The sequence below is a fragment of the Cnephaeus nilssonii genome (assembly GCF_951640355.1).
Source record: "Cnephaeus nilssonii genome assembly, chromosome: 9".
NCBI lineage: Eukaryota > Metazoa > Chordata > Mammalia > Chiroptera > Vespertilionidae > Cnephaeus > Cnephaeus nilssonii.
The window spans coordinates 31,137,508-31,153,710 of NC_137080.1; the positions used below are offsets into that span (position 1 = coordinate 31,137,508).

At 39.1% G+C, this 16,203-nt stretch overlaps 1 protein-coding gene across 2 annotated transcripts in view; it reads left to right on the forward strand.

Moving 5' to 3' along the window:
• The window catches only part of GRM1 (glutamate metabotropic receptor 1), a gene marked incomplete at both ends in the record, with an annotated part of 294,451 nt that overhangs the window by 222,708 nt on the left and 55,540 nt on the right, over nt 1–16,203 (forward strand). For both annotated transcript variants that reach the window (XM_079780139.1, XM_079780140.1), the window contains one exon: nt 13,014–13,260. In XM_079780139.1, the coding sequence (XP_079636265.1) occupies nt 13,014–13,260 (247 nt within the window). The remainder of the gene's footprint in view (nt 1–13,013; nt 13,261–16,203) is intronic.

The window sequence follows — 16,203 nt, forward strand, 5'->3', positions numbered from 1 at the left end:
TGTTCTTTCTCCATACCTGCTTCCCACAAGTTTATGTCAGGCAGGTGTGGACCAGTCGTAGGGAAAGCAGATATGCTGTACTAGAGTGGCATATGGTGTGGAAAGCACCTGACATGCCATTATCTGCATCTTTACATGCCACTAGAGTGCCATGATGGCTTATTTCCCACTAATAAATCACTATAAGCTTGAGGTCTTTGCCTTGACAACCTTATTTTCTCTCAGCCTAAGAATATTCCATTGATATATGACCAGACCTCATTCTTGCACAAATTCCTCTGTAAAGAATTTATTTTCATTTAGAAGTCTTTTTTTCCTTTGAAACTCAGCCAAAATTTAATGAGAAAAAACATCTATTATGCAGTCTTGCTCTTAAAGCTAATAAGAGTCTTCAGATGCAGAAGTTTTATAGGAATTATCTGCCCTCAGTTAGGAATAATTTAGAAATGAATAAGAAATTTTTTCATTGACTGATATTTTGCAGATTAAATCTGAAACCTCTTGAACTTTGTTATTGCTTCATGCAGATTGTAAGGCTTCAGAACTTGGCTGTGGTTTTGAAACTCCTCCAGGGAGGTATTAATAGTGTCATAACTTGTATTTATGTAATGTCCTTTTTTCAACTGGTTTAAATCACTTGTACATTGTTTAAGTCTGTCTCTATTACATGAATATAAAGTTGTTAAGTGGAAGGCCTCACCTTCCGCATTTTATAAGTAGGAGCCCTAAGGGCCCATGAAGTGGCACAAGCTAATGAAGAACACATAATTCTCCAGTAGGTATTTCCCAGCTCTGAATCCCTCTCTGGGGAAGTTGCTGTCACTACTGAGATGCCTGTCATTTGCATTCCATTGCATTAGCTATTCATTCTGTTTCAACTTCTGCTTCATCCCGATTCCCAGCTCCTGTGTCCTTCTTCTCTTTATTTGCCCACCCACTAATTTCCATCAATACCCTCTTTCTACTCCAAGTTCTGGAACCACATTCTTAATCTTTAAAGTGTGTGGGTCTCTCCAGGGAGCTCTGGGCCTCAATAACATGATTCTTTTTAGTGGATCTATGATGGAGCGCAGGAATCTTCATTGGAGCAGATACCTTCAAAGGGTCCAATTCTGATATTAGTTGAGAAAAGTGCCTCACGATCAATCTTGAGGAAAGGGCTTTCGAATCTTGAGCCTATGACCTATGCCTAATCTGTAACAGGCCATTTGTCTTAGCTTAGGTTGAGTTCCTGAGAGGTAGAGCCAGAGCCAGAGATTCTTTTGCTAATGGTTTATTGAGATGTGTTCTTAAGAGAAAGAGAGGGAGGGAAGCCAGCTTCCTAGATCCTGAGATTGCTGCCTGCACATAACTTGGCCTTTTCATGGAATTTAGGGTCTGTGTTTGCTACAGCAGAAATTTAAAAAGCACTGCCTCCAACCACTTCCCTGCCAGGAAATTCCTATTGTAAAGATATAGCACAATGATGTTATTGGTAAATTATGAGTTGCCATTTTCATTGATGGTATAATCCAAGCTCAAAGTTTGGAGGTTTGGAGAGCAGGGGAGTTTGGGGGTTGGGTGGGTAGGGAAAAGATGGATCAGGGCTGAAATTAATTGGGTCTAACAAGCTCAGGTCTAAGAAGGCTTCTATGTGGCCTATCCTTGTCGGTTTTTATTCTGAATTTGGGTTGGGTCCCAAGCTCCAACAAATGGGAAAATGTTAACTTTGCTTTCTTTGCTTGCTTAGTTCACCCATCTTCCTCAGGATATCATGTGTGTCTATGGCTGAAAAGAAGACTCATGAGTTTATGGATGCTTAGAATATTTGCTGTAGACAGCCTAAAAGCATAGGGACTTCCTTTGATTTATTGCTTCAAATCTAAAACCCTCTGACTGGCTATTTAAAATTTAATAAATAATATCTATTATTATTGCTATCTTTATTAACTAAGTTAATAGAGGATCCATCAGTCAGACATCCTTAGTGCTACTGCGGAGGTGGGAGAGCTTCTGGCTAAACGACGCTCCCTCCCCCTCCCCCCCCTCCCCCCCCGCCCCCCCCCCCCCCCCCGTGGGAGCCCACTGACCACCAGGGGGTAGCTCCTGCGTTGAGCGTCTGCCCCCTGGTGGTCAATGCGCATCATAGCGATCAGTCATTCAGCCATTCAGTTGATTTGCATATTAGCCTTTTATTACATAGGATTATTGTCTAAGAACTCTATTTAGTTTCATGAAAACAAGCAAGGTATGCTTCCATTGCAGGTGGATCTGTTCTGACAATATGATAGTGGTTTTGCAGTTAGGCATAGGGGATGTGTTGTGGTGGATTTCTGGAAGCAAAATCACCCTCAGTTATCTTTGCTTTTTACATGCAAGGCTACTCTGGACATCAAAAATGTGTCTCTACATCACATTCAAAGAAGCCAAGGATAATAGAAACTTAACCATAAACCATGATATTCCTTGGTACACAAAAGAGTCTTTTCTCTCTGTACTAATATAATTTAAAAAAAAAATCCACCGAGGCAATTTTATGCTGTTCAGTCTACATGAGTAGTTGTAGAAATACCTGGTGATTCTGATTCGGCAGTTGTTGAGGCGAAGGAAAATCATCATTGCCTTCACTTTATAGTTCTTGAGCTATCAGGGGGCACAGCTGAAAAATCAATGCCCAGTGTTTTTAGAGGATATGCTTTTAATGGTTTCCTGTTGACCTCATCACTGGAAGAACTTCTAGATCAACGTGGCAGTGTCATGCTGATCAATCTATTTCACAGTTTTCCCTTCCCAAATATTTCTGAGCACATACAGGGTGAATATACATACCTTGGTTCCAATGCTCATTTCTCAGTAAACTAATCTTTACATTGGCTTTTTAGTTAATGGTGGAATTTATCTCTGCTTCTGCCTTTTTGTTCCTAGCTGTGTAAGAAATCAGTGCAGGGGGACAAATGGCACATCTCTAACCTCATCCTAGTGCTATGACAGCTCAGCATGACCTGTGTTAATTAGAAGGAAGCTTCTTCTTCTATGTCAAGCTCATTTGAAGAATTTTGCAAAATATCAGGGCTCAAAATAGTACAGTTCTTTGAATGCACACACACATAGCAGTATTTAATGTAAAGCATGTGCAAGTGAACACAAGCACAATCATGCACACACACACACTCAGTATTAAAAAGTTCTACTATCACTGAATTTTACAGCTGGAACTAGGATGAACCTCAAACAACACAGGCTTTGGTCTAAATCTAGCACAACAGCCTAGATTTATACCTTTATGATGAACTACAGGTATCCATTGTTGTTTTTTTCTTTAATGTAGCCTTGGTTATGATTAACTCTGTCCATCATTTCTGCTATCACACTTTTGAACCTTAGTCGATAGTGTGTGTTAAGGTCTCTGTGCTCCTCCTTCTCTCTAGAGTTGGATACTTGTTTATGTGTTTTTGAGAATCAAATAAATACATAGAGGGGTGGAGGGCACACTCATTTCATCCAAATTCCAATGTGTAATGGAATATAATTGTCTTTGTTACACTTTGGGTACCAAAATGAACAAGGAATAAGTGTAGACAAAGAATCATCTTGACTACATTTGTGCTTGTCTCATATATCTTCATCTAAGAATAACTAGAAACCATGGGGGGGGAGGGGAATCTTGATATGTTGCCCACTTATTTCCATTGAACTGAATCCCATGATTGAAGCATCATCCAAAAAGGGTGTAACACCTGGCATCCTAGAAAGCAAACTTCCCATAAGGCACTAAAAAGTCTCATAGTCAACAGAAATATTGGTGCAGAGATGCTAAATTCCATATGCTCCTTAAGAGTGTTTTTGATGAGTGTGTTTTGATAATTTCGAGCAAGGTTAGTTTGCAAAGACCTGACCCCAACAGTGAGGTTAGCAGTCTATGTCAGCTACACGCATAGAGCATGGATGTCGCTTGAGAGAGTCCCTTGTGGTACTTTTGAGCCTCCTCATAGTTTGTTTTTATCACATGGCTTCCAAACTGATATTGTCAAAAAAATCTGTATGCCTGCATCCAGGGTCACTTGTTTAATTGGATTCTTATGTTAACCTTCAGTGGGTATTTCCACTTAGAAAAGAGGAAGCACTTCCAGCTTTTTAAGTGCATGGACAACAATTGTGTCTAAAAAAACATCAATCCTGGAGCATTCTGGGAACTCATATAACCTTGGGAAATCAGTTAATACTTTCCTGTGGCAAGGTAAGTCTGAGGGTCATAGAATATAGAATATTTATTTTTAGAGTGTGCTTCTTTCCAAATGAATTTTGCCTGTTGATTTTAACCTTTTCCATGTAGTAATAAATGGAGCATTAATATGAAAGAACCATGCAAAAAATTCTGCCTCTGTATCAGCATCATCCACTGTAATAAATCATAGTGACCTCATCACATTAGAAAATGTGTATGAGTTCTCTCTACAGATGATACACAATCTATATTTGGGCAGATTTCATGTTGTACACACAAATATTTATGAATGTAGTTTCAAATACCACATCTTTCCATGAGCCTGCTGAATGTAATACCACTCTAGGGCTGTGACTAAGTAAGAGACAGAGCTCTGGAATCAGCCGGCTGGGTGTTGGGATAGTCACCACCACTCTCGAGCTGTGTGATCTTGAACAACTCATTTGACCCACTAAACCTTGGATTTTCCACCAGTAATATCACCTATTTCATAAGTGATTGTGAGATGAATAATACATGTAAAACACCTAATGAAGTTCCTCTCACATAGCAAGCATGTGATCATGTTATCTCTTCTTACCTAATGCTGGGCCAGGTTTGATGCTAATTCTTGTATATTTTAAAAAATAAAGTTTGTATTTTAAAATAGTTTTAAAGAAAAGTTGCAAATCTATATCAGAGAGTTCTGATATACTCTGCACCCAGTTTCCCCAATTGTTAAGATCTCATATTGCTATGTAATGTTTACCACAATTAATGAGCCAACATTGATACATTATTATTAACTAAATTTCATATTTTTTCATATTTCATCAGATTTCTTTGTTCCGTCCCAGGATACCACCTAGAATATTGAAAATTATATTTATTTTTTCATGTCTCCTTAGGCTCCTCAGCTGTGAAAATTATCGAACTTCCCTTGTTTTTGATGACCTTGACAGTTTTTAGGTCAGGTATTTTGTAGTTGTCCCTCAATTTGGATTTGGCTGATGTATTTCTCACAGTCAGACTGGGTGAGATTATAGGGATTTGGGGGAGGAAGACTACAGAAGTGACGTGTCTTTCTCAACAGCATATCAAGAGTATACCCTATCAATTTAACACTGATGATGGTGGCTAGCATTGATAACCTGGCCAAGGTAGTGTTTCCCAGGTCTTTCTATAGCCCCCCTTTTATGCTGTACCCTTTGAAAGGGGGTCACTAAGTGTATCTCATACTTAAGAGGTGGGGAATTATGCTTCACTTTCTTAAGGGAAGAGTATCTACGTAAATTGTAATTTTTCTGTACAGATTTCTCTCCTCTCCACATTTTTTAATTTTTTATTTAATTAACTATTTTTTTATCAGAGTGGATTCATGAGTATTTATATTGTAATCTAATTCTGTATTATTTATTTTGTTGCTCAAATTATTATAGCTTTGCCCATTGGTAGCTCTTTCAGTTGCCTCTATTGTTTTGTTTTTAAAGTACTTTCTGTTATTATAAGATGCTCCAGGCTTACCTTGTATATTTTCTACCCCAGCATTATTTAGTTGGTTATTTCTCCAAAAGAGTCCTAATCCCTTTTGTTAGATAATGGCATTAGAAACCTAGATCTGGGCACAGGGTGTGCTTGTTGCTACAATAGATGGAGCTGGGAAATAAATGCATACCAATCCACATCTAAACATGCATGTATAATTATTTCTATATAAATTCACTATATATGTTAAGCTAAACTTAAATTCATACTGATGCCTTCACCTCGATACCAGCACCACATGGTTTATTCTAGCTTTCCCACTCCAACTGTGATAAACTTGGCTTCTGCTGGCTGCCTTCCATTCACTTATTTATTCAACCTTGATATATAAGTACATATATTTCAGAATTGTTAACTCATAGCCCATGAGAAACAATTTGATCAACTAAGGTATAATGTTTATATTTCATTCCTAAATATAATTTCAATAGATTTGGATTAGTCTTCTGAGTTCTCAAGGTGATCCTTCATATAGAACCAATATCTGGCATTCTTGACTCTGTAAATATGCCCTTCACAACATAAGGAGAGTGGTTGACATATCATGTGTATTTGGATAAAGTCTGGACCCTGTATTTGTTTTATCAACACATCCGGCTAAAAACTCTTGGCCTCTATCCTCTTGACAACATTAATCTTATGAGCTACTCTTTTAATTTCTGTGACAGGTATTGACTAAAGTCTCACTAGCAATGAGTTACTAGGCCCTTAGGAATTCCAAAGTTTATTCTCTCAAGAGATGCTGCTGGGAAACACCATATAAAAGGCAATATGCCATTCAAGAAATCCCCACAATTGCAACACTGAGAAGATAATGTTGTGGTCTACAGGGCCTAAGTCCACATAAAATATCAATGTAAAATATCAACTGAGGGTGACCTGGAGAAACCAACTCTAAATGAAAATTCACAGTATGTCCCCTTCTTATGTGATGCAGGTGTGGCTATCTACCTTATGGCCTGTATTTAAACCTCAGAGTCATCCAGGCTTCTATTCCAGACTCCCACTTTATCTATCTGGCATATGAATTTCAGGAAAAAAGCTGAAGGATATGAAATTATTTAATATGTCCCAAAGTAGACTCTTTATGTATAGCATTTTGTCAAATTATAGATGTTGTATGGTATTAATCAGAAGTCAATATAAAAGTAGATTTACAATGCTATATTTTTATGGTTTTGCTTTTGTAATAAACAAGACTCTATATTGGTTACCAGAACATGCTATATTAGATGATAATTAAATATGTAAGAGATAAGTAGCAGTGATTTTTAACCTGTGTGGCACAAGAATTTTTAAAACATGCAATACCTGACTACTTAATCAGGGGCACTGACCTCTTTTCTCTTAGATTGTCAAATAAAAAATGAGAACAGCCAACACAACAATAACCATCTGGTGTGAATGAATCAAAAGTATCCTTATTTTGTGTCAGATCAGCAAAAAATATATATTTTTTTATGTGCTGCAGAATTTTAGTAATTAGTTTACGTGTGCCATGAAATGAAAAAGGTTGAACGCTGATGATAGAGTTTTCGCAAATAGTCCTTGTATTTCTGCAAAACCCACTCTAATCTATTAGTTAAATCTAAACACAGTAGCATGAAACAAGAGATAATAAAGAGAAACACACAATTGACAAGAACTCAAAATAAACCATAATCACACTAAATCATGAAAATCCCTTTCATATGTAAAAGAAATCATGTTTCCTATTACCCATAAATAAGCACAAGTGATGCTATTAGCATAGATGCGCCTCCTTAGAGATTGGAAGAGGCTAAGAGGAAGAGGCTTGGCAAGGCTTCTGACCCAGTAGGCTGCTGAGAAGGGAGTTGGTTCCTGATGAATTTTAACAACACTCTAACTTCGCACATTGGCTAAAGCAGCCAGCTCTCTGTAACATACTCCATCTCTACGATTACCTGCCAAATGCTTACTGCAGTCCTGCAAAGATTAGTTACTCCAGGGGGAGTGGTTTATAACTCCATTCCACTGTTTTATGCCAGATCAATAACAAAGGCACAGGCACACGTCAAGCTGCCCTAGTTTTCTCTCTGTAGACAAAGAGCCCCACAGTTCAATGGAATGCTCTGAACTGATCCTCAGCATCACTTCAACATACTAGCGATTGTCCTCATTTGTTTTTCACATACACCATATTTTTTGAAATACACATTAGCTAAAATGCAATTGTATTTTCAGGGAATTGAAAGCTTACCATAATTATCATCAATTTGCAGGGAGCATGCTGTTCATGTGTTATATAACTGGGGGGATTTCTTTCTTAACAATAGATTGTGATGATGTGTTTAGAAAAAATGTCTATATTGTTCACATATGTTAGAAACAGGTGGGTTTAGGCAATAAAAATTCCACTAATAACAGTGATAATAACATGTGCTCGATTAAATGATATTTTTTTCTTGTCTTCCATCCTACATAGGGGCTTATTTACATTTTAATAAATGAAAAAGAACAAATAGTGGAAGGATCATATTTTTCTGTGATGTGAGCAGAGGAAATTTTATAGGGAAAAAAGAAAATACAGAGTCAGAGGGAACAAAAGATACATAGGTCCTAGACTTGAGCATGGATGAGGATAGACTATTGAGAACACAAATTCTCTCTGGAAAAGCATTAAAAAGATATAGCAGCCTAGGCCTTCAAGAAAAATTGAGGACATTTTAGTTCTTTGAGGTAATTATTTAAAAATTACCTGATTCAATTTCCTTCAATTAATTTAACATTTGGGTCCTTTAAAGGAGAATGACTTATTTTCTTTGCTTGATATTTTAACAATATAAAATAATTACAACCGTCTTTGTATTTTGATATGAGTTGAGATTATATAAAATTATTTATTGAGTGTATAATGCTGTCAGATAAAATGAGGAGTGGAGAGCTACAAATGCCAAGAATTCAGAAAAATATTTTCTCCAGGGACAGTTATGTTTGCCAATGTTTCCCGTAATACTTCTTTGTTTTAAGGAATGTCTTTTCTGTTATGGGACTGCTCCGGTGCTTGGGTAAGGGTGCTACTTGCATTCACAGTGCTGCTTGGTGGGGCACAGGTCCAGCTCAGGAGGCCACTGCCTCTGCCCTTGCTAGCTGTGTGACCTTGAATTCATGCCCCATGAGATTTCAGTGTGACAGCCAGTGTAATTCCTTTCCAAATTTGGATCCAACTAAGAAGTAGACCCAGGAGTCAAATGATGATAAAATATGTCTTATTAGCCATGAGATTGTGTGCATAGAAAACAAAAGAATTTGCCAGAGAACCAACCAGAATCTTTGAGTGTTGTCAAGTGTCTGCCTCCCAATGAGAGAAAGAGGCTGAGCCGAGCACGCCCAGTTTCTTTTTGTCAATTTCCCAATAAGATGAATCCCCTTTTCTTCCCATTAGGTGAGCTAAAAAGCCTAAGGTGTTACTCAACAGGAGCCTCTTCACAAAAACAGCATTAATTGAAGGGAAAGGAGGGCGTGTTTTCCTAACCTCTCCGTGCTTTAGTCTTCCTCCTTTGTAAAATGGTGATAATAGAACCTATCTCACACAGCTGTGCAAGGATTAAAAAAGATCCTAGTAACACTGAGACTAGTGTATGGGAATGGCTTTGCCAAGTACCAATGAATGTGGAATTGGAGAAGCGAAGCATAGAAACTTTAGCGGGGAAAGAGAACTTCAGAAAGAGAATCTGGTCCACTTGTAGTGTTTTTTTAAAATTAGGAAACGGAGACCCAAGGAGGTGTAGACCCTTGTCCAAGTCCCATGGCTCATTGTTGACATATTATGGCAGAACTGCCTCTGGGTCCCAGGTGTTCTGGTGCTTAGTCCAGAGTTCTTTCTGCTCTACCACTCTGCTGAATAGCTGTCCTAAATGTCAGTGGACAGAATTGCTGACCCTCCTCCCAACCACCATGAGTTTCCTGTTTCCAGAAAGGTGCACTGTAGGTCCCTACCCCATGGAGGCCCTGCAGACTGCTGCTGTCAGGCAACAATTTATAGTCCTTGTTGTGGGTTCACAATGAGAACAAGATTGCTATTTTAGAATCAAAGTAGATATTTTCACAATCTATGGTGAAGTACTAGGCAGGTATTCTTTTGAAGGTAAATAAACACAGTAAAGTATTATTATTTGATTCCATTTAGTGTATTAGAAAAGGTAATGCCTTAATGACACCCTAGTGGTCTATAACAGTTAATGCACCACAGAAAAATGAATCATAAACCCCCTTCTCTCTAATAACGCTTAGACTAGTGCTATGAAAAGGCCCTAAACCTTAGGGAATTAAAAATGTTTTCACCTTCTTACCAAGTGGTGATATTATTAGTTTGGATATTCTATTCACACTGGTCAGGAAAACCTGTAACATATTCTGTTGGTTTGACGATAGATCCTTGCAACATTATCTGGGACAGTTGCTATGGCAAAGAGGATGGTCCTGTAAAGGCCAGATGATTTTCTCTCTGTCACTCCTTCCCAAATGTTAGTTCCTACTGAGCTGGGTGGGAGCTGAGCAGTTCTTGCTGATGGCAGCAGCCTCCTCACGGGTGGACCCAGTGGACTGACAGGGGAGGCAAGTGCATGGGCTCACTTCAGATTGACAAACACGCCAGCTCTGCAAGCTCTTTGTGTTTATTTGGGAAATGGTGTGAGTTACAAATATTCCCTGGAAACGCGTGCCCGGCCTCCTGGCTGTCTGCAGGATAAATACTGACAGGATGGCTTCTCTGTCATAGTTTGCGGTTGATAGATTGCATGCCAGTGCTCCTAGTCAGAGAGACACCGGTGCACATCTGGAACAATCTCAGGGAGAAACCCCAAACCAGCTTGACAGCGATACTGGTGACAGCAGGATGCCCTGTCCTCTGTCACCAGAAGAGCACCGCCTCTGTAGATTTCTGTACCTGCACGTGTGCTGCTGCTGAGCGTTAACAGAAACACCAAGGGTCAAGGGGCATCTGGATGCCACCACATTTCCCTCACTCCTAAGTGGCAAGATGAATGTCTGTTTGGCAAGATTATCGTGAACTCCTTCTGTGAGTATCGTACATAACAAACACAAAACAGTAGCAAGTATTATCGATGTGTTCATCTCTTATTAAAATTAGATACATGTAAAATTTTTGAATTAATAATATTTTACTGATTTTTATTGCATCTGTATGTATATATATATATATACATATGTATAACATCGCTAAATAGATACAGTTAGAGAGCAGCATGGCTCAAGAAATGTGTCACCATTTGACCAATTTGCCTTGTTTACCCCTGTGTTTCCAGAATAATCATCACTCACTTCACTTTCAAAAGTGACCCAGTTTGGACAATAGTTATGTAATCACCCTAGATACGGATCAAAGGGAAAACTGATCTCAGAGAAAGCCAAGAACTCTTATAGTCTCTTTGCTGATGACTAACACATCCACTAGACAAGCACAGCTTAGGAAATTTGTACTGGGGACACCAACCTAACTTTTAAAATATATAATAATTATTTAAATCAGTTACCACAGCAAGAAACAAAAACAAACCCAGTGTCCATAAGGCTTGTCCAAAATAGGGACATTTCCTTTTGGTGAAGAACTCCATGTGTTCATTCTCATATTTTCTTAGTTTGAGCCTGGATCGACGTCAATACCTGCAACAAGTGGATGGCTTTAGTATTGACGAGAACCCTTGAAGTGGCTGCTGCCTTGAAGGCGATTTTGCCACTCGATTTTTGTCTATTTTTTCCCTTTCCTTCTTTAGGTCCTGCTAATTTATCTAATTCGACCAGCTTTTAACATTTAGCTCCAGCACCTGGAGGTTTGAGGCAGGCTTTAAAGGCATGTTGAAAATGTATCAAACACAGGGCATCAATCCATGTCTTTTATATTCTGATATAAATGAGAGGGAACAGCATGCAAACTAACACTGAGAGCCAGGGTTCTGGCTGACAGACCTAAGTTACCTCGTTTCAAAGACTACAGTTTTTGCAGATGTTTGCTCTCTGTTTTACGGAACTCTCTAAACTTATTTTTTTTGTGGTTTGATTTTAAAATGCCCTTTCTACCTCACTTACTCCTTATTTCCTCTCAGAAAATGTTCTTTTTCCAATTGGAAAAGTAATACTTTAGCAAATCACACTTTAACAATTTCCTATTAAGCAACAGCTTCCTTAATACTTTGTGCTGCTCTCGAGTTCAGGAACCTTCGTGTCCGGCGGCCTATTTAGGCTGGAACACCAAGGTCAGCTGGCCGGGGTGCCCGGAGCCTCATGTTGTTCTCAAGCCCACGTGCAGGTGAACTCGCCACTTTCCCAGCTTCTCGCACTCAGATCACACATTGTGTAGACCCCTCACTATCAGTCAAGTGGGGAGGGAAAGCTCACTGCAGAGAGAGGCAAATTTCTGGAACTAAGTACGAAATCTCTGAATTATGCCAGTGGTGTGTTCCAAATCTATTTTGTTTTCCAAACCTGTTCCTTTTATTTCAGCAAAGCCAGTTGGTCTCTGAATGTCTCATCATGTGTAAGCGCTGAAGTTTAGACTTCTGCTGTGGAGCTCATCTCTAATGCAGTTCTGTTCTTGTGAAACTGCTTGGCCCTTGGGGCGCCTTTGATCACCTGTGACATAGGCAGAGATTATTGCAGGATTTTTAAAGTTCACTGGTCAAAGCTAAAGGCTAAAGTATATAGTCAGACTCCTCCATCAGGAAATTATTTTATCTGAGTTTCTAATAACACGCGAATCTGATTCAAGTATTTTTGTACTGCCAGTCATATATAAGAAGAGATTCATACTATGTAGCTCTTCTCCTTGCTCTGGGTTTTTGTGACCCTAGAGATCACCCAAAGAAAATATCAGGCTTTTGATAATGCACAAATTGATTTACTATGGAGTGTGGGTTTCTATAGAGGCTATTGAGAATATTTTTCCAGTACTGCGATACAGGGAGAATTTTAATATAAGTCTCCATGAACCAAGAGGTAATAAGAGCTATTCCCATTGCTCCTGAAGGATTTCCTTGCAATATTTGAAAGGTTTTTTTGTTTTGTTTTTTCTTAAATTTTCACCTCTATGGAGTCTGTTTTATATGTTATAAAACCATTATCGAAGTTAGAAAATAAAACCGAATAAACTATTTGCAGACAGAATATACTGGAGCCAGTCACAAAGCTGGAACGGGTGAGCCTGGCTTTCCCTTCCTCTGAGAGTCTTGAACGCACTGGAGAATTACACCTGCAGGCCTGGACGCCATTACTGCAGCCTTCGCAGCAACCTGTTTTTATGTTGCAGGCAATGAAAGCTTAGAAGAAAACTACGTCCAGGACAGTAAGATGGGCTTTGTCATCAATGCCATCTACGCCATGGCCCATGGGCTGCAGAACATGCACCATGCCCTGTGCCCCGGCCACGTGGGCCTCTGCGATGCCATGAAGCCCATCGACGGCAGCAAACTCCTGGACTTCCTCATCAAGTCCACGTTCATTGGTGTGTCTGGAGAAGAGGTGTGGTTTGATGAGAAAGGGGACGCTCCTGGAAGGTAAAGCCGTCTTTTCTGTAATGGATCTGGAATAACGTGTGACCCTCCCTGAGCCAGGCAGGTGGCAACTCTGGCTCCCTTGGGTTCTATGGTTTCTGGGTGTCATGAGCAAAACAACTAGAAAGCTAAAGAGACAAGGCTAATATATGGAAATTACATTTTAAAACATTGAAAAACGTATTGTAAACACACACAATCCTGCCTCTTGCCAGTACTACACCCCTACCCAGCTACCACTCAGAATACCTAGACCTCCTGCGAGCCCCAGAAACTAAAGAGATGACATCTCTCCAGCAGGACTCTCCCTGGCACTGTCAGCTCCAGGCCAGAGCAGCTTTCTGATTGACTGGTCCCAAGGCCACTGGTCACATGGGTGGTAAAATATTTTAATATTACACCTGCTTAAAGAGCTTACTAAATGGGGAGAATGAAGTCAGACACATGTATCCCTTTGTCTCAAGCTAACTTATGTTCCTCTTGGAACAAAAAAGGAAAGGATTTTCTTTCTGGTATTGAGTATTGAGTCTCTATGGCTTCCAAAGAATTAAGAAGCAAAGGAAAATTACACCTAACTAATATATATATATATATATATATATATATATATATATATATATGACTTAGGGAATCAAATATAAAATGACTTAGGGAAAAGGAATATATATATATATTCATTTTATATTTAGTCTGTTTTATAACACTTGTTTTATAACACTTGTTTTATAATACCAGTTAGCTCATATTTCATTGGTACGTAGACAGTGATGTCAGTATAAAGAGTAGTTATGTTTGTTCATATGATGTTTCCTAGACAAGGAGTAATCAGAATAGTAACATAGGAATTAAAAGTTGCAACAGGAAAGAAAAAGGCCTTGGCTTGGCTGCTGCACAGGATGCCCACAATCTTTCTTTTTTCTCTCTCATAAGATGGTTTTGCAGAAAGAGAGATTTTGGGAAAGCATATGCTGTATTAAAATGAAACATCAAGTCATTTAATACTCATTGCTATAAGCATATCTTTGTCCTTTTTACATCTGATAAAGCTGAATGTCAGAGAAACTAAAAAATTTACCTTAAATCACACCGACAGTAGCTGGTGGAGGCAGTGCCGTGTGAGTCTGAGGCTTGTAATCTTTTTGCCACATCACTCTACCTTTAGCTAATCCTAAAATTAGGCAAGGTTGCTGGCAATGTTCTCAATGTCATTTCAAAGGCACTGTAAGAGACTATTTGGGAGAGACTACTGTAGGATACCCTAAATAACTCTCCACATATCTCCTCCTCTCATGTAAGTGTGAAGTTCTACGTTTAGAGAGTGTCTTGGGGGGCCAAGTGGATTCTCCCTGTTAAAATCCAACAGCTCTCAGAAAGATAAATCATCTAAGTAATTGTCAGCAATTAAAGAATGAATTTATTAGATTCCTTTCAAGCTTCCATTAGACGGGAGCAAGTTTAGGTAAACATGTGAGTGAGATGGATGGAATGATTGAGGGCCTGGGCAGTGGAAGGTTTCCAGGTGCTGAGCACCTTAGGAAGTAATACCAGAAGGATCTAGTGGATCTGAGGTTCAGAACAGCACTTGTCCATGGTTATAATGCTGCGTTCCTCTGGAAACCGGGCTCTGTAAAGGATCAGATTTGGAAGGGAAACCTCTCTTCTGGCAAAGGGCCAAATGCATTTTAGACACCCCATAAATATGTGCTTTCTCTTCCTCTCTCTATTTGTAAATTATTCAAAATATTGGGACACAAGTTTAGCTTGTTTTTTCTCTCCATCTTTAATTATATATTTAAATCATGGCCTTTCCCCTGGGTGTCTTTTCAAGGATTATTTCCTCATGCTTGAAATTGATCATCTTCTGTGATCAATTTCTGTTTCAATCCACTCCCTCTGCTTCCATCTCCTGTCACAACCCCGTCCAAGCTTTTGGATCCATCTGTAATTACTTTAGCTAATCATCATGTAACATGAACTGGATGCATTGAGAGGATGTTGTCAAGTTGTAATTTACAGCATGAGGAATATTCCGAATAAATGCCAGCGTGCTGGGCAGACAGGGACCGGGGTCAGGAGAAAAGAGCTTTGCTGTATGTGTTCATTAACACGTACAGCAAAGCGGGAGGCCTCTCTTTGTTAAGACAGTACTTTTCCCTTGGTATCTTTCAGTGTGTTGTTTTTTTTTTCCCTTCTGGCTTTTGGGATTTTTAAAAAATGTGTTTTCATACCAAAGAATTGTGAGAGCTTTTCAGTTTTTGCATGCTAATGAAGTGTGAACTGATTTCTCCTCTTCTAAGAGCAAATGAGGAAGTTGAAATAAAATCTTAGGAAATTAATTTATAGGGAAAAGATACTCTAAAGCTGGCATTGCATTTAAGCCTTCATTGGAAGTACCTACATAAGATTTAATAAGGTAATATGGAGTAAAACATAAAAATTAAAGGAAATGGAAAAAGAAAACCATTCTTAGTGAACATTCACAGCCAGTGCTATAACCGTGAGTTTAAAATGGAAAAGAATTGGAGGTGTAGATTAGTATCATTGATCGGTAGAATGAGTGTGAACCATCAGCCCTCAGTTAACACCTACATGGATATCGCTTAGACAGCTACTCTGAAGAACATTTGGGTGTGTCTCAGCAGCCAGAAAAATAAGAACCCTCTGGTAGCCAAAAGTCAGATCAGCCAAGAGATGAAACTGTAGGTAGGTTTTGTTCACCTGGAAAAGTAGGGGGAAAACTTCCTTCACTCTCTCAGTCTCCCCTTTCCCTGTAGGGGACTGCTTTTTATAGACATTGCCAGAATCTGGATGTGAAGAAGCCACTAGCTACCCTGTGGGCGTTTGCACATTGAAAGCAGGAAGAAAAGCCAATAAAGGACACGAGTTGTGTAGATAAAAAACTAGGCCAGATACAGCCAATAGGTTTCAGATACCAACTAAGGTTGA